At 37.5% G+C, this 19,980-nt stretch overlaps 1 protein-coding gene across 2 annotated transcripts in view; it reads left to right on the top strand.

Moving 5' to 3' along the window:
- Positions 1-16,161, top strand: part of LOC138691700 (zinc finger protein 214-like) — a 70,880-nt gene extending 54,719 nt beyond the window's left edge. The window contains exons 7-9 of one of the 2 annotated variants that reach the window (XM_069813962.1): positions 437-574; positions 8,686-8,768; positions 11,713-16,161. Coding sequence is in view for 1 of the 2 variants with exons in the window: in XM_069813960.1 (XP_069670061.1) it covers positions 437-574; positions 8,686-8,768; positions 11,713-12,655 (1,164 nt within the window). In the remaining variant the exon portion in view is untranslated. The remainder of the gene's footprint in view (positions 1-436; positions 575-8,685; positions 8,769-11,712) is intronic. The other variant, XM_069813960.1, reaches the window with a different exon arrangement.
- Positions 16,162-19,980: the final 3,819 nt, after the last annotated feature.

Raw genomic sequence — 19,980 nt, 5'->3', positions numbered from 1 at the left:
GGAAGGACAGTGAAGAGTTGATTGCATGCATCGGAGACTCTTATACCACAATTTGTCATGAAATGCAGTGCACCTTGATTAAAAGTTCCAATGATATGACAGAAATTAGTCATATTTCTTCCATTATAATTGAGCGCAGGTAACAAGTGTTGGGACTGTTTTTTAAATATAGATACACTTTGTAAATTTACTGAGTACCAAAATCAAATATGCAAATTGTCGCGCTCATAAGTGAAGCATTATCTTTTCTCTGACGTATGCTGCTTTGAAAATTTTTATCCATTTTTCCTTAAATTATTTCCATAATTCCTCTCCTGTGATGCAAGTAGTATTGAAACACTCGCATTCAGTCCCACATTCCAACCTGTAACACTTGTGATCAGCTTCTGTCACATTGTAATATATTACTCATTCATTATGCCTCTTTGTTCTGCAGGAAGGGAATTTATTGGATCTTTCCGAGACTAGGATAAAGGAGGAATGCGTGGACGACAGCTACAATCACACTTCAGAGATAAAACTTGAAGAAATTATACTACCAAACAATTTTCCCGTAATGAAGTGTGAAGTCGAGGTGAGTGAAGCTCATTGGGTGTACTGGCTCTTCTTTCCAATGTTTAACTTGTATTGCGTTCATCACAGAAACCTTGTCTGTACAGCTATGGTGACAAGCTAATTTTGGTTTACAGTGGGGACAGTAAAACTACCTGCATGCTATTTATTTCTTTCTTGCCCAAATTAAATTTGAAGTGTGATATGGCTGTATTCAAGCGAGATACAGCTACTTTCGGCAAGGCATCTCCTATGTGGCGAGCTTCAGCCGGAGTGTGATATATGCCATGTTCCACTTACGGTGGAACATTTTTTATTGCATTGTTGAAAATATGATCATGTCCGTCAGCAATATGGAATTCGGCTGACTCTACGTGACGCTCTTGGAAATGATTTTAATTGTACAAATGCAGTTCTGAGATTTTTATCGAATACAGGACTTGACAGGGTGATTTAGTTTTTTATTGACCTGTTTCACTTATCCTCCAGACCCTTTACATCCAGAGGTTACATTTGTTGTTTACTATATGTTTTTAACAAACTTGACATTTGGACCTTTTACATCCGAGTATTTTAGAAATGCGCCATATGTTATTTCTGGTGGCATTTGTTTTATTATTTTATTGTTTCTTTTTAAATACTAGCTAGGGTTTGAGAACTGCTCACTTTTATGATTTTTATGCATTACCTTATTGAAAATGCATTTGTTTACCTCGTTTTAACCGTGAGAATGTTTTTTAGTTCTTTTAAACATTCTGATTATTTTATTGTGTTTCTGTTTTGTGAAAGATTTTAGATAAGAGCGCAAATAGCCATAGTAGCAGACGCACCCTTTTTAAACACCACTAACTAAGTTTTGGCAAGGTACGAGATCTTGCTATATAGAATGAGGATATGTGCTTTTTCCCGGAACTAAATACTAGATTTAAGCTCACACATGTAACATAAACAAGGTTTGTGAGAATTATAGGAAGGTATGTTTCCAACACGATAGTTATTTACGATACAAGTTTTGAAAATCTTATTTTATTTCGTATGTATGCATGTTTGCGAAACGATGCCGCAGGTTGAACAAAATATAATCACTTTCAATGTATATCATAACTGCCTTTCAAACAACCTTGAGGAACAGTATAGTGCACTCAGGTTTCGTACCATAGCAAATAGATCGCATTTGGACTTTGACTGATAATATGTTGAGTTTGAAATCGATTTTAAGAACCCTAAATTTTCCTCCATGTACATAGCTGTTGACGAAAACTCTAAATTAAAAACTGTTGACGTCAACAGTATCTCTGCATCGGTGTGAAGTCTTTCCCACCATAATCTGCTTGACCCTCTAGATGTGAGTTGCAGACCTGTGGACAAGACCAAAATCTTTTATTTTAAATTTTGTAATCATGTAAATAATAATGAAGATATGCATATATGCTCTGACTAAACCCATATATTAAACATTGGATGTTTTCAATAAAAGAAAAATATTGATAGTAATTGAAAAATATTGTAATTGAAGGTAAGCGAGAGTGTCCTGCGAAATTTTCTCAAAACTGTATTTACTATCGAATGTGAATAGTATTTCAAACTGCTGGTACATATGAGCGTATTCCGAATCTCAGCGGTGAACAATCTGATGGCATCACGGTGTTCCTAATTTCAATGATGACGTCACTGATGCTCCACCGGTGTTGTACTGGTTCCATTAGCTCTTGCAGAGGTGGTGGCAGTATCCATCAGCAGCCATCAGTGAAACTGATTGGTTCTTGTATAGGGCGGGAATTAGCAGACGAATGACATCGTGCACTGTTGTGTCATGGCGGTGTGTTCTGCTGTATTGTTTGTAATGAGCACAACGTAAAAACAATATGTTAATGGCTTATGAGCGAACATGTCAACAGACCAATTATTACTACCGGTTCAAGAAATAAATGGTTTATGCGCTCTTTTCTATGAACGAGATGACAGTACGGAAATTTCGCAAAATCTTGCTAGCATAGCACAGACAACAACTTGTACAGCCACTATGATAGCCATCGAACCTTCCAGCAGTTTTGTTCCTATTTTGCTGCAGCGTGACGTCATTGTTGTTCGGTGAAATTCGGAATATGCTGATATGCCTGCTACTCTGTAGGGGAATCTGATGTTGCCACTGTTCAGATAGTGATGCGCACCTGGTAGATGAAAACTGAATCAATGTACGACAGTTTGTCGGTAGGAGAGAATTAGGATGTTGAAGAAATAGAAATGATTGACATTGGAAGTTCTACGTACATGCAATCTGATCCGCATAGATAGTGTTTTATGGAATTGGTGATATACTAGATTACTGTAAGTGGGTTGTTCTTATATTGAAGAAATTTTAATGCACTATAGTTGACGAATCAACACAGAAGAAATAAACTTAGTAATCAGAAGCTTGAAGATTTTTTTCATTTGAAATAGTAGTAATACAAATTCACAACTATTCAGTAATAATAATTGGGTACATTTATTTGCAATATAGCAAAATAATGTTTATTGTGTTTTTAATGTATGGCCTCTATTAAGTACTGCAGTATGCTGTAAAACTCTGAAGTGAACTCTCTGGATATTAAATTTTTTTTATATATACTTCCAGCTTTGGAAAAGAAACCATCTTTGTTTTCAATACAATTTTAATATTTAATAATTTCGTAGTTTCCTCATTCAAATACTTAGGATATCATGTTAGTTATGACAATGAAATTGATATCACTTAAAATTCAAAATTATAATAAGTCCATGGGAACCATTAATAGAGTTTTAAAACCATCTTTAGTGCAAAGACATACGAGAATAAGAGCTTATAAAACCTTAGTGAGACCAGTGCTTACCTATGGGAGTGAAGCTTGGACTATATGTAAAAGAGACATAAACAGAATAACAGCTAGCGAAATGAAGTTCATGAGAATAACAGCTGGCTACACAAAGTTAGACAAAAATAAAACTGTAGATATCCTTCAAGATCTTCAAATCTCTTCGGTTATGGACCATATCACTACATATAGAAATAATTGGCAGCAGCATCTTCAGCGCATGGATCGATCCTGCATCCCTCATCAGATTTTGAATTATCATCCAAGAGGGAAGAGATATGGGAGGAAGATGATGATGATGATGATGATGATGATGATGATGATGATGAATAATTTCATAATTTTGAAGATATTAATGTCTGCAGACACCTCCTTTAAGCTTTTGCTGATATCAGGAATTTAAACTTGGCGCTAGTACAGCGACGTCGAGAAGTTAAGAGCGTGAACGAGAAAAATGTGGTATCTTATTAAAATTACTGTAACTCGCTTGAAAAATTATTAAGTTTTAAAAAATCCATGTAATATTAATTGAGGTTCTTAAAATAATAATGTGACGTCTACATTACCTTAAAATTGTCCTTAGTTTAATATGTCTTGAAGCATTCATGCACTCGTAGACCAACATCGCAAATATGGCAGAAAAACACATTGTATTTTTTCTTTCCATATTTCGAACACAACACATCTTCTTTGCAGTCTCGCCTTATTCCCCCTAGGTGGAATTCTTTTGGAAAAAATCTTTCTTTCATTCCAATTGTGGTGTTATTTAATCTTTTACGTACTTTCCATTCTTAATCTCTGAATTGATGGTACAATTCCTCAACCAGCGGAATTCTGAATGATAAGTGATGAATTTGCTATCCACTAGTTTGCTTATAATTTGTCATGGAATTGCCTGCTGTGGAATTTAGAATTCTTCTGAAGGGCTTTGTATACCACATGTGTAGACGTTTCCACTCTATCCACTCTACTAGATACGTCTGCAAGAGCTGATTCTTGTGGTCAGTGTCACGCATATTTGTATTATAGTCGAAAACTCATGACACAGGCATTTTTTCTTCTATACCTCTTTCTCTTTCTGCCCGGGTTTCGTTGCTGTGAAATATAGAGATCAGGGAAACATATTTTTTTTGCTCCATCTCATTACAGTGACAGGGCCTGGATGCTGAGCATATAATTAAAATTTGCCATTTTTCAATTCCTATCTCTAATTGATTAAGGAAACCCACGTCTGTTCTATCTTAGTGTGCCGACACAATGGGTCCCTTTGCCTTTCTACTTTGCTCCCAGCTCTGGGGACTTGTAAAAATTAACCATCCAAACAATTCTGTCTTTATTTAGAATTGCTTTTATTAAATGAAACAGAATAGCTCATGTCTTGATGTCGTGTTTGCTATAATCAATGATAATTTAAGTTTAGTTACACTACTAGTGAAAATATGTGGCTACGGACTGGAAGGTTCGGGGCTCGATCCCAGGTGGTGACAGGATTTTTTCTCGTTGCCAAACTTTCAGAACGGCCCCGAGGTTCACTCAGCCTCCTATAAAATTGAGTACCGGGTCTTTCCCGGGGGTAAAAGGCGGTCAGAGCATGGTGCCGACCACACCACCTCATTCTAGTGCCGAGGTCATGGAAAGCATGGGGCTCTACCTCCATGCCCCCCCAAGTGTCTTCATGGCATGTTACGGGGATACCTTTACCTTTTACCTTCTACTAATGAAAATATGTTAGGAGAAAATCCACAAACGATAATGGCAAATATGGGAATTTTACTTGAAGCAAGTAAAGAGATAGGATTAGAAGTAAATCCCGAAAAGAGGAAAAATTCAAATACCCGGGAGCAACAGTAACAAATATAAATGATACTCGGGAGGAAATTTAACACAGAATAAATATGGGAAATGCCTGTTATTAATCGGTTGAGAAACTTTTATCATCCAGTCTGCTGTCAAAAAATCTGAAAGTTAGAATTTATAAAACAGTTATATTACCGGTTCTTTATGGTTGTGAAACTTGGACTCTCACTTTGAGAGAGGCTAAGGGTGTTTGAGAATAAGATGCTTAGGAAAATATTTGGGGCTAAGAGGGATGAAGTTACAGGAGAATGGAGAAAGTTACACAACACAGAACTTCATGCATTGTATTCTTCACCTGACATAATTAGGAACATTAAATCCAGACGTTTGAGATAGGCAGGACATGTAGCACATATGGGCAAATCCAGAAATGCATATAGAGTGTTAGTTGGGAGGCCAGAGGGGAAAAGACCTCTGGGGTGGCCGAGACGTAGATGGGAAGATAATATTAAAATGGATTTGAGGGAGGTGGGATATGATGATAGAGACTGGATTGATGTTGCTCAGGATAGGGACCGATGGTGGGCTTATGTGACTGCGGCAATGAACCTTCGGGTTCGTTAAAAGCCAGTAAGTAAGTACTAGTGAAAATCACAAGGGACCCCAGATACCCAGTTCTAGTTTCACACAATTCGTACATCTGAATTAAAAATTTTGATGCTTTTAGCGGCAAGTACTCTTTAAAATATAATCTTCCTTTCTATAATGGCTGAATATCGTCAATGGATACTATGGTTTCTCCAGGAAGATAGAAACTTTGGAATTTGTTGTTGAGATATGGAAATATAGGGACAGTTGTATTCAGTTTAGGAAGACCTGTGCTGCTACTGTTCTTTGAGTTGTCAGCAAAATTTAGGAATTTACATATTAGTTCAAGTCTGTCCATGGAAATCTCGTAACCAAACCCTGGAGTAGAGCAATAAGATCTTATTGTTGGTTTGTGCACCATAAATATGGCAGTCATAACGTAATATTTGACTAACAATCACATTAATATTTAAGTATCAGCCTCGGTAGCGTACTTGGTTTAGTTCTATGTGGATTCGATTCCGGCCCAAGTCAATGGCATTTAACTATGTTTAAATGCGACTGGTTAAAGTCAGTAGATATACTGACATGCAAAAGAACTCCTATGGGACAAAAGTCCGGCACACCGGCGACGCTGATATAACCTCTGCAATTGCGAGCGTCGTTAAATAAACCATAATTTAAAACAAATAGTCACGTGGGGGTGATGTTAACCCCTAGTGTTGTATGTTGTTTTGTATTATTTTTACGCTGTTGCCTACATTGCCCAGCTTGTCAGTACCTTCCTGAAAGGGTACCGGCAATATGACTACATGATAACTTCCAGTTTATCACTGTCATTTGTTGCGTTAATTTAAATTTTCTACTCTGGGGGTTCTGTTGATCCCTATGCAGCTACTAATGTCTTAAATTAATCCATAAGAGGTACTGGTATAGTGTTATTTTTATGATTCTATATGTGAAATCTCTTACTTCATCACATGATGCTGCGTCAGAATAGAAAACGTAGCCATAAATATTACAATAAAATGGAGAACATAATAAATATGAAGCTGTGTATAGAATTGGAAACATCGACCTTTCATTTACCAAGATATACCACTTCATCTAAAACATTTTAACTTTAGTAACATACATAGTGATTTAAATTATGAAAAGCACTAAGCACTGACACCACAAGCATATGACAGAAAGTACCAAATATGCAGTTGTATCTGCGCAAATGGGTTTAATGTTTCTTTAGTGTAACTTCAATGCCAGATGTACTCTACTCTCAAATATCATGTTGCTAATAAACTTCATTGTATTTAAGGGATCCTGAGCCCTTTAAGTTCCTCGCTACCATCATCATCATCATCATCATCATCATCATCATCATCATCATCATCATCATCATCATTTTCGTCTAAAAAGTATTGGCTATGTGGCGCAGTACTGTATTATATGAGCCGTTCAGAGCAAAAGTGGTGTAAGTCAAAATTGGGTAATGAGGTTTAAAGTAAGAATTCTGTAAAATACAGCGCAAAGTAGCAATTGGTATGTCCTTGTTATCCACTGACTACTAATAGTTTTAATAAATTGAATATTAATTGCTACTTTGCGCTGTATTTTACAGAATGTTCACTTTAACCCTCATTACTCATTCTTGACTTACACCACTTCTGCTCTGAACGCCTCATATGTTACCTCTGTTGTTTCATTGAACATCCTTTTTTTATCATTTTCCTAGCGAATTATTTCTCTCGAGTCCACACCTGTCGAGTAACGGTTAGCACGTCTAGCCGCGAAACCAGGTGGCCCGGGTTCGATTCCCGGCCGGAGAAAGTTACCTGTTTGAGGTTTTTTCCGGGGTTTTCAGTCAACCCAATATGAGGAAATGCTGGGTAACTTTCGGTGTTGGACCCTGGACTCATTTTATCGGCATTATCACCTTCATCTCATTCAGACGCTAAATAACCTAAGCTGTTGATAACGTCATAAAATAACCTACAAAAAAAATATTTCTCTTGATAGTGTTGCCAGTTTTATACATTATTTTTCGACCTATTCTGATAATTGTACTAAATTAATGGTTGTAACTGTTGTTGTTGTTTTCTAATGCCAGGCGTTTGACAATAAATTCATTTGACCTCTTGCACTCCAATATTTTTCAAAGATATTACCAATTAAATGGTAAGTTGTAGCCGTTTTAAGTGAACACCATATTTTAATGTTTTGGTGGCTACTTCATTCACACACAACCCCCAGAATGTCTGGAGGACCACACCTGCTGTTGGTAGACAGGTCCACTGGACCTAGTTGGGAGATCTTGTTGATCACCAACTTTCCCTCCTTAAGCCACTGGAGGACGATTTTAGTGCCATAGCAGGTCAGCACTAGGAACAGAAAAGTAGGAAGGAAAGTGAAATGAACCCCTAGGCCTCGAATGCTCTAATGCCGTTGGGGTCGAAAAAAGTAAGAGTTCAGTCAGAGGACTGGATAGGAAAGGGTAATGAGAGAATTAGGTATTGAATAGAGGAAAATTATACCAAATTCGGTCATTAACTCATCAAGCTGACCAGTGCTAATTGATGAGTAGCCCCTCCCTTTAGTTCAGCTTGTAAAATTATGCTTACTAACAGCTGCACCACGGGAAGGTAGGGATGGGACATTGGGTATTTGTCCAGGTTGGTTCCTTAAAGCCTTCAATGGGAAGGATTAATGGCTCTCCCCCCCTGTATTCGACAAATACCGTTTTGCAACCAAAACATGGTTGTAACTGTAATTGTATTTAAGCACTTGTTAATATTTTGTATGTTCCCATTTTTACAGCATTGTGTTCAGCTCTTATTACACTTGTAGATTTGTTTTCTATGTATTTCTTCAACAGAAATGGTACCATCTTCTTTATTATACTGCTATTTATTATTCGCAGGAAGAGACATTTGTCGTGTCTCCAATAAAAGAGGAGTCTATGCTGGAAGTAACGACAGGGGAATCTGAAGTCTTAACTGAGAGGTGAGTGTAGGTATTAATTTTGGGCTGGGTCAAGTAAATTATGACGTAAAGCATGAATCTTATGTGTTACCGTGTCGCGTAATAAGAGGTCTTCTGTAATTCTCGACTACTGCTACTCGGATGTGGTAGCATTGTGATGCTGTAGAGAAGTGCAGATGTTGCGTAGGAGACAAAACAAGTGTAGTTAATAAACCTTGAAAATCCTGTTCAGCTACATCCGAATATTAAAAATTTAGATTTTAATTTTCACTTTTTAAGAGGTTTAATACTTTTTCACTGTTTAGATGGGGAAGAATTTGTATATAAATATTATAATACGAGTTTAGGTTTGCTGTAGAGGGATGGAATTTCATTGCATAGTAGGGGATTGGAGTTCTTTTCCAGATATTCTATGTGAGATGCATATACAGGGCTTTCATTTCAAAACCTTCCAGTCTAAATAACTAATTATTTACCCCCACCTTGAAATTTCAAATAGCTTGCTTATATTTTATACTTAAATATGAAAGAATGTTCAATTGTTTATACACCTCATTCATTTATTTCACATCTTTGCCTGGCAACCTGACAAGAAACAGTTTATTTTGCACTAAATTAAGTGTTCAAAATGTACGCCATTGTTTGTTAAACAGTAATAGAGCCTATTTTGGATTTTTTTATATTTTTTGTTGGTTATTTAACGACGCTGTATAAACTACTAGGTTATTTAGCGTCGATGAGATTGGTGATAGCAAGATGGTATTTAGCGAGATGAGGCCGAGGATTCGCCATAGATTACCTGACATTCACCGTACGGTTGGGAAAAACCTCGGAAAAAACCCAACCAAGCAATCAGCCCAAGGAGGGATCGAACCCGCGCCCGAGCGCAACTTCAGACTGGCAGGCAAGCGCCTTAATCGACTGAGCCACACCGGTGGCTTCTATTTTGGAACTCCTGGCGAACGTTTTGGTGTGTTTCCTCACAGTCCGATTACGTTCTTGGATTATTCTATTTTTCAGTTCTTGCATGTTCTCAGGCGGAAGAGTATAATTTGTTCGTCCCGAAAAGACGAAGTATATGATTATGTCTCGTGACCAGAGTATTGTACGAAATGGAAATATAAAAATTGGAGATTTATCGTTCGAAGAGGTGGAAAAATTCAAATATCTGGGAGCAACAGTAACAAATATAAATGACACTCGGGAGGAAATTAAACGCAGAATAAAGATGGGAAATGCGTGTTATTATTCGTTTGAGAAGCTCTTATCATCCAGTCTGCTGTCCAAAAATCTGAAAGTTAGAATTTATGAAACAGTTATATTACCGGTTGTTCTGTATGGTTGTGAAACTTGGACTCTCACTCTGAGAGAGGAACATTGGTTAAGGGTGTTTGAGAATAAGGTGCTTAGGAAAATATTTGGGGCTAAGTGGGATGAAGTTACAGGAGAATGGAGAAAGTTACACAACACAGAACTGCACGCATTGTATTCTTCACCTGACATAATTAGGAACATTAAATCCAGACGTTTGAGGTGGGCAGGGCATGTAGCACGTATGGGCGAATCCAGAAATGCATATAGAGTGTTAGTTGGGAGATCGGAGGGAAAAAGACCTTTAGGGATGCCGAGACGTAGATGGGAGGATAATATTAAAATGGATTTGAGGGAGGTGGGGTATGATGATAGAGACTGGATTAATCTTGCACAGGATAGGGACCGCTGGCGGGCTTATGTGAGGGCGGCAATGAACCTTTGGGTTCCTTAAAAGCCATTTGTAAGTAAGTAAGTAAGACCAGATTTTCTTCATTGACTTGGTTCTCTAGCGACAGTGTGATAAGTGGATCAATTACATTTTCTAATATGTTCAGATGCAATTCTCCAGTCAGGTTTTCTTCAATGAAAATCGGCCCAACAATTTGATCCCCATAAGTTCCAGCCCACACATTGATCTTCTGAGGAAACTGGATATTATCTTCACGAGGATTTCAAATGTTCCAGTACCTACAATTGCGTTTGTTGACAAACCCATTTACGAAAAGAGTCGTTTCATCACTAAAGCAAATGTTTTGTGTCAAATTTTAATCATCTTCAATTCTCTGAGACATCTGTTCACAAAATTCTATTCTTCTATCAAGATCGTCTTCACTGTGGTGTTGATGATTTTGTATTTTGTAGTGGGAAAATTTGTTCATGTTCAGCACTTTATGTATGGAAATGTTTGTTATGGCAGCTACTTTTTGAATGGAAATGGTGGGTTCATTAACGAAATGGCCTAGTATTTTAATCTGCGAAATTTCATCGAATTTTCTAGGTTGGCCATTAGCTTTCTTGCACACAGAACCAGTTTCTTCAAATTTCCTTATTAGATATATAACATCGGTGACTTACATTTTTTTCCACAATGCCTCTCGTTGGAATTTGTAGCAGTTCTACGAGGACAATTGTTTTCAGCTCCAGTAAATAAATATGATTTCTGTTCTTTCTTGGAGGGTATATACCATTTTACAATAATTTAATACACGAACACAACTATTACAAGAAATGTTGAATGGTATTTGTAGCTTAAGCTCTAATTAACAGTGACAACAATCGAGGTTGCCAGACAACGATATAAAACAAAAGATGTCAAATAAATGAATGAGTGTATAAACAATTGCATGCTCTTTCATATTTAAGTAGAAAAATATAAGGGTGCCATTTAAAATTTCTGATGGGGATGGGGTGTTAAATCTAAAATGCAATTAAGCCTGGTTTCTGACTTCCCTCTCAATATTTAAATTGACGTTTTTTGTTTATATTGAATTCAGTTTTTATAAGTATTTAGACTGGGAAGTTTTGATATGAGAGCCCTGTTTGTCAGTTTGTAATGGAGAAATTACTGCATTGCACCATGTCTTGTAATTTTGATATTTTTTTTATCTTTGGACATTCGCAACTTTCACAGATGGGATATTCTTCATTACAGCATATTCTACACTGACGGGATTGAACAACCGCTGATGAAACACACAAGTCCGGATAATTATCTCTCTTCAGTGAACCCTCATTCCGAAAGTGTCCTTGAATCAGAGATTTACGACCACAGGCGTAGAAGAAATAACAATTTGCTGTCGCAGTCTGGCCACCACACTGATATATCGACGTCCAAACACGATACCTATGCAGAATGTTTATCTAAGTCCGAAGATCTCGAAACCCGTGTACGTACACATGCTGGCACAAAGCTATTTAAATGTGATATATGTGGTAAATGCTTCAACTCTCTTTGCAATCTGAACACACACCTACACACGCACACTGACGAGAAGCCGTTCAAATGCGATAGTTGTGGGAAACTTTTCTCACGATCGGGAAATCTCAAATCCCATGAATGCTTGCACATTGACGAAAAGCCCTTCAAATGTCATACCTGTGATAAATGCTTCAAAGCTCCTTGCTATTTAAAGACTCATTTACGCACGCACACTGGTGAAAAGCCATTTAAATGCGTTACTTGTGGAAAATGTTTTGCACAGTTGGGAAATCTCAGAATACATGTACGCTCGCACACTGGCGAAAGGCCTTTCAAATGTGATACGTGTGGGAAAGTGTTTACAGTATTGTGGTCTCTAACAAAACACACTCGCACTCACACTGGTGAAAAGCCTTTCAAATGCGATTACTGTGGTAACGATTTCTCAGAATCAGGACATCTCACAACTCATTTACGTGCTCACACGGGTGAGAAGCCGTTCAAGTGCGATTTTTGTGGGAAATTTTTCTCCCACTTGTGTTCTCGCACAATTCATATGCGCATTCACACTGGCGAAAAACCGTACAAATGTGCCACCTGTGTGAAATGTTTCTCAACATTAGGAGCTCTCAAAATTCATATACGCACGCACAAAGGCCAAAAGTCATTCAAATAAAATTGGTGGATTACGTTTTGTGACCAGTTCAAATATGTTACGTGTTGAAAAGGTTTGTCGCGATTGGGCTCGGTCAGAAAATATAAACTTACGCATACTCTCAAAAAATACTTTCCCATTCGATACCTGTGCAAATGTTTCTATTTATCAGGCTCTCTGAGGAATTTATGTACGTATGTACCGAACGAAACGTCATTCAAATCCTATTCTTTCTCAAATTCCGGACATTCTGTATTCATATGCGTACGCACGAGTAAAATTCCTTCAAATTCTATACATCTCGATAAATATTCTCAGCTTTAAAATATCTCAGAGGCCATGAACGATTGCATTCCAGTGAAAAAGCATTCGAGTGTCATACCTGCAGCAATTGTTATTAGAGGAGAAAAATTCGTTTTGGCACCTGGGATCGAACACAGGTCCTTGGTTCTACGTACCAAGTGCTGTGAGCACTGAGCTACACCGAAGTTCAATTCACAGCACCTGTTAATAACCATTGTTACCATAACAGATATATTCTGTATTACCAAAAATTAGTCTTTGCGTTGATACCTGTAGGAAAAGTATCAAATTCTGGACATTTCAAAACTGGCACATCTACGCACACTGACGAAAAGCTGTTCATATACTGTATATTACCTATGGGAGAAGTTTCTCAAATATGAGACATGTTAGAATCCATGTATATACGCACACCATCGAAAACCAATTCAAAATTTGATACCTATGGGCAGCGCTTTTTTTCAGCCGGAACGTGTTCCGGTAATTTTTTTGCCATTACAAATTCCAACGAGATATATTTTGTAAGCGAAATTGAGAATTAAAATTGCCGCCACTGCCGAGTCCAAGAGTTTACATTTTCTCATTATTATCGTTGGTGCAAAAGTAACTCTTGCAATCTAGTGCTGCCATCTTCCGTTATTGATCCTGTAGCTATAACTCGAAATCGCAAAATTTCCGTTAGGCTTAAAATCGATGAGCTCCGTTTGGAACTTATTGTAATATAAGGTATGTAGGCCTAATATTTTTAAACCTACGTTTTTGTTGTATTATGTGATCGAATGATATAGTTCCGGTAAACTTTTTTCCAGGAAAAAAGCACTGCCCGTGGCAAAAAATTTATCACATTTGAATTGTCAGCCCAAGTGCGCAGGCATACGTTAATATGCCATTCTTTTCATTCTTTTGTTTATTTATAATATTGTATTACTCGATTCAACTACAAATGCCGATCACATGGGAGAGGCGTGTGTATGTATATGGACAGTCTAAGATTCGAGACAGGAAATATTGCATGCTTCTGTTTTAAAATAAATGGAGCAATGCTCTGAATTACCTCCGCGCGTGAATGAGAACAAAAACATTCAGTCACATTTGTACTGTACATTAATCTTATCGAACGGCTTGCAATATCTAGCTACCTCGTCAGCTTTGTTTATCGAGCTGTTGGTCACGTCAGATATAATGTGAGTTGAATCTCGTGCGTTTTCATCCGGTCTTCTCGTCCCATAAATAAATTTAAGCTTTTTAACTTAAAAATTAAGTTCAACAAAAAGAAATAAAGAAACCTTTTATATATAATACTTAAAGATTTTATAAATCGCTCATGCCTTCATTATAATTTTTTTCATAGTAATTTTATTTCTACAACAATTAATATAAAGCCAGAACAAGCACTCATTCTCCGAATCGTCACTATGAACTCTTATATCGCGGGTCTAATACTATAACTAGATAACTTGATATCTGATTTATCTACATCAGTGGCTTATTTAAGAAGTAAGCTTAGATATCCATTATGGTTTCTTAAGTGAAATAACTTATTTAAAAATCTGTTACATAGCATTAACACGCATTGAGACAATAGGTTGGATGCACAAAAGCTATATCGTAATTATCTTAAAACATTAGATTTGCAATTATCTATGACGGGAAGTCAAATGAAAACGTGTCACCATGTGTATATCTTAGGCCCGTAACACACTTGCAGAGTTTTCGTCAGCGAGAAATGTGTTGCGAGATAATTAATAAATTGATAACATGGATTCAAATGGACGTCCACACACTGGAAGAGATTCTCTCTCAAGGCAAAAACCTCGCGCGAGTTTCTCGCTGGAATCGGTAGCTCAGCGAATTTTCTTGACACATTTATCAATGATGTTTGACATTTATACTCTTTATGACGATTGAATGTAGAAAAAGACATCACAGGTGGCGATGAATTGTATTGTTTTTATTTGAAAATGAGGAAAGATGGCTGATAATTGCAGTCAGAAACTTATCGAACTTGTACGATGTCACCCGTAGGCCTATTTATATGATACACGGGATGAAAACTATAAAAACACGAAACTTAAAGAAGAAATCTGGAGATTATCTGAAAATAAATAGGGCTATATTTTATTTTGATGAGATTTAATAGTATTAATTAAACATTTGAAATAATGTATCTATATGTCTTAACACTTTACATAATTTTAATCACAACATAGCAAAGAATCCTTTATCATATCATGAATGGCAAAAAAAACTGTGGTCCATTGAACCTGAAATAACGCCTAAACGTATCATCTTTCAAATCGAAACCAGTGTCCAAATCTCGCCCTTATTTCGTAAGATACAATGTGATTTTCAGATATTTCTGGCTTTAATTTTAGGCCTACTTTTTCTTTTCATTAACAAAATATGTTCATGTAACTCCATTTCCTCATCACCTGAATATCAGATTCAACATAGCGTTCGTACGTAATGTGTAAAGTACGACAATATACTTACAGGTTATATATTTAAGTACGACAATATACGTAAATACATGACCCATAATATTTCCCCCAACGAGAGTCATTACTATAATCAGAAAACTTATTTCTGCATGAAGGCAGTGCATAGATGATCATAGCGAGGTGTGATCTGTGATAGCGAGAACTCGCCAAGTGTGTGGAGGAGGCTCTTCGCCTCTTTCTCGCAACACATTTCTCGCTGACGAAAACTCTTGAAGTGTGTTACGGGCCTAGTGATGGGACGCTCATGAGCGAGTCGTTTCGAATGAACGACTCCCGCTCTGGAGCGGCTCTCCGCTCCCTCCGTACAAAAGAGCGAGTCGTTCATTGCATTTCGCTCCCTACTCTTGGGAGAGCAAGGCAACTTCACCTCGCTCTCTTGCTTATGGCTCACTCCCAACGCACAGCGCTCCGCAGCTCCTTTACAGCTGTATACAATCCCTGATCACGATACCCAGCACGTCTGTCAGTGTGGTCATGCGCAATGATGTTTAAATTACACTTCAATGCAGACACGTTTAAACGTTGCCTATTGTCATGTTTCTGTTCTCCTTATTGCTAAATAGATCATGTTTGTACATTAGCCGTTTTTATATACCATTGTACACTTTCATAATTGCTATTTATACTACTTTACTAACAGTAACGTCGCCAGGATCAGAGCAAGGGAGGTGCGGATGGGGTGCGAGCTGTAAAAATGTGGCACATAAAAATCCAGAATGTTCTTTCATCCACTTGCGCGCATACTATACATCTGTTTATTATTATTATTATTATTATTATTATTATTATTATTATTATTATTATTCAATCCATTACGATACACTATGGGACGCAGTTTTTTCACATCCAAGAAATTGTTTGTTTGTTTTTGTTTTTCAAAATAATTTATGCCTAGTATTTTGTTAATAAGTTGCCCTTTGGAGTGCGGAAAGGGGTGCTCCGATTTTTATGGGGTGCTTGCGCACCCTTTCGCACTCCCCTAGCGACGTCCCTGTTTACCAACACTTTCAGAACTGTTTTTAATTGATCTGTTTATACTACATACCGATACTTCACGATTGTTACTGGTTCGTAAAATAGCGTAAGTAATGTAAATGGGCTCTCTCCCTCTGGGATAACATGGAAACTTACCTTACTGTACGTGTACAAGAAGCTTTTCTCCGCATTCACAGACCGATGCAAACCGATTCGAATGTCTATTGCAATGGCATCTATTGAGAAGCATGTGTATTATGTCATACAGTTAACAACCAGCTCTGCATTTATCGTAGAAGAGTCGGAGCGGTGCAGTGGTGAAGCGTGGGGTGAGTGATCACTAGGAGCGAGCTGGTTGAGAAAGAGGGAGGGCACTGTACCGCTCCGCTCTTTTGAACGACTCTCAATGAACGACTCCTCAAAAGGAGCGGGAGTCAAAGAGCTAGCTCGCATCAATGAACGACTCCGACCCATCTCTATACGGGCCTTACAGCGGGCATGTTGCTACCACCGGTATTTGATTTCTGAACTGGCATCTGGTGGCGACTCGCGAAAGCACAGTTACAACCTCTGCTTATACATTAGTCGTTCGTTTATTGTGTTGGAAGTGAGGTTAGGGATACATGTGTTTGTCCAACATCACTAATGGAGGCAGGTAAAGAACAGCGAGGTGTAGTGCGATTTTTGGCTGCTGAAGGAGTAGGAGGACGAGAAATCCATCGTCGCATGTCTGCTGTTTACGGCGAACACATCACGTCATATTCGCGTGTACTGTAATGGGACAAGAGATTCCGAGAGGGATGGGTGCCACTGCGAGATAATGCTCGTCCAGGACAGGCTCATCATGGCGTCAATCCTGCTGTTATTGCTGAGGTTGATGTTATACGGGGAAATCGGAAATCGACGGATGTCTTTGGAAGAACGTCACTGCTTGGTGGGAATAAGTCACGGTTCCCTACACGTCATTGTGACGAAGCACCTGCATTACCGAAAAATCTGAGCGCAATTGGTTCCACATCAGTTGACTTACGAAGAACAGAGAAAGAAATCTGTGAACGCCATTTCAGAACATTATCACATTGTCAAAACACAGCATAAGTAAAATAACAGTCTTGCACCATTACACCTGCTATATCAATTACTAACCGTTAATGTATTTTTACTATTACATTTAGAGTTTTTACTCGACTTAAATGACTTTCAAATTTATATTTTGTGTTTCAAATGTTATATTTGTGTAATATGTTCTTTAGTCAACTGCTAGAAGACAGGTCTGAACCTCATAAGTGATACCATGAGACAACTAAGCCAGGAGATGGTGTATGGTGGCCAGTTCCTTTCCCCCCTCCATTGCATACAATGCTGACTAATAACATATTACACTAATAAAACTTTAGATGTATACAATCAATTGAAGGGGTGAGGATGATATAGGCCTAAGTCCTAAGCCACAGAGACAAGATTTTACAGGAGAGCATATTAAGAGTTTAGAGTGCAATGTTATTAAGTGTGGTATCATATTTTTTCGACGCATAATTAACGTCTTTTGTTGAGTAATTGTTACAATATTTTACTAGCAGCTTCCCCATACATGTAAGAAATGAACTCGCACAAAAAAAAAATCTTTTGTTGAAAGTGTGGCCTTGGTCTATTTCAATCTCACCCCTTCATATTCCTCTGACACATACCGATAATAAATGTACATATCAGCTACATCCTCCACCAGAGGTTATTTTTCTAATATTTAAATATAAATTATAAAATTTAATAATTTAGGTAATAAATGTATTTTCTGAATGTAGGCTTTCACAGCTGACGTCAATTAGGTGAGTTATCTAGGCTACTGTACTGTAGGGCGTAGTGATCTTCTCAGTGTGTCAGGACAACTAGAGTGCCTCACCACTGATGATGTCTACCGTAGCTGTAGACGAAACTTCTGGTCGGACATCGTCACTAGATCATGGCCTATTAGCATGGATAACTTGCAACCCATTGACGCCACCAGTTGTCCTCGGCACGCAGAGGAGATCATTATACCCTAGAGTGCCTCGCCACTGATGATGTCTCCTGCAGCTGTACACGAAAGGTCTCCTTGGAACATCAGAAGTAGACCACGGCCTATTATCCCGGATAACTCTCACCACATTAAATTTATTATTATTATTATTATTCTTACTATAAATATTGCAATTTCTTAGCACTTCTTACTCTATATAAATATACTATATGTGTAATATGCACCTCATCTTGATTTTGCTTCTGTGCCAGCAGTTAGTTCTTTAGGAAGTAATTCCAGTCTCTCTCATCTCCTTGTTCCACTTCTTAACTAAATACATTCACATTCACCCTTCTCTGTGAGAAAAGAAATAGTGTTCTCCTGGCCCTTCTGGCAATAATACCATAAGTCATAAAGTGAAACATATTACACAGCTCTGAAGTGCAGAAGACAGGCTTTCTTGAGGGGAACGGGTTATCCACCGGCATAAAAATTATTCTCGGAAGGAGAAGAGGTATAAAGAAGAAATTTCTAACTAATAGTTACCATCAATGAAGAATATCTGGTTTGGGAAAGATGGATATTGGTAAAAATGTATTGAGAAATTTAAGTGTGGGAAAAGACGTTTGGGAACAGTGAAGAGTATGGAGGAATGCCAAAAGTTTTTAGTTTGTGACATGTATGTGGAATACAAGCTTTGGATGTATACCAAAATATCAGTTCTGTTTTAAGTTCAACTATAATGAACAGAGAATGCTTCTAAAAACTATTTTGCTCTAAGTTTCTGTGGTTCTGATTTCTGTTTACTATTTTTATTTCGTTTGCTGTAAAATTAATTTTCATATAATTTATTGTTGTGTTTATATTAGAGGTTGGTCTCGCTACTCTCCTTATTATTTTAATTATGTATGTGGTAGTTCTATATTGACATCAATAACTAAAATTAAAATTTTCAGTCACTCTTTTACTGCTTTCCTTTGTAAGACAGCCATTTGATCGTTAAGACTCTAAGTTAAGATTATTAATAATAAAAACACAACTTTTAATAAGAATTAATACTATTTCCATTGTACTAACAACATGATTATATAAGTGTCCGAAGTTTTAAGTCGTAAGAGTCTGTTATCTAGTGGCAGGAAATAGGAATACGAACTTGCTGCCATCTCCGAAGTTCTGGACAGTTTTCAGCCAAAACATTTAAGAATATTTAGAGGGTGAATGAGAAACATTAATTTTAACAATATGGGAGCGAAACCATACAAAGTACTGCCAATATGAAAATGATGTGAAGTCTTGACTGAGCTCAAATTATGTATAGTGTCATTATTTTAACTGACGATTATTCATGTCATAAGGGGAAAAAAATGTCCTCGCAATTTTTTTTCTAATTGCAATATTAAACATATTATTGGCATTTACAATATTAGGCGTTTGGCAACGTTGCTGGATGGAAAGGAGGGGGTTTACAAGTACACAGTACAGCTCAAGCAGGTACAGACAAACCGGTACAAAACAGATGCTCTGTTCTAATGCAGGGGCGGACCAGGGCAACTGTTGTTTACATAAAACGA

The sequence above is a fragment of the Periplaneta americana genome, chromosome 16 (genome assembly GCF_040183065.1).
Source record: "Periplaneta americana isolate PAMFEO1 chromosome 16, P.americana_PAMFEO1_priV1, whole genome shotgun sequence".
In the NCBI taxonomy this organism is placed as follows: Eukaryota; Metazoa; Arthropoda; class Insecta; order Blattodea; family Blattidae; genus Periplaneta; species Periplaneta americana.
The sequence above is the reverse complement of the archived record's forward strand: the minus strand, read 5'-3'. Positions and strand labels throughout refer to the sequence as shown.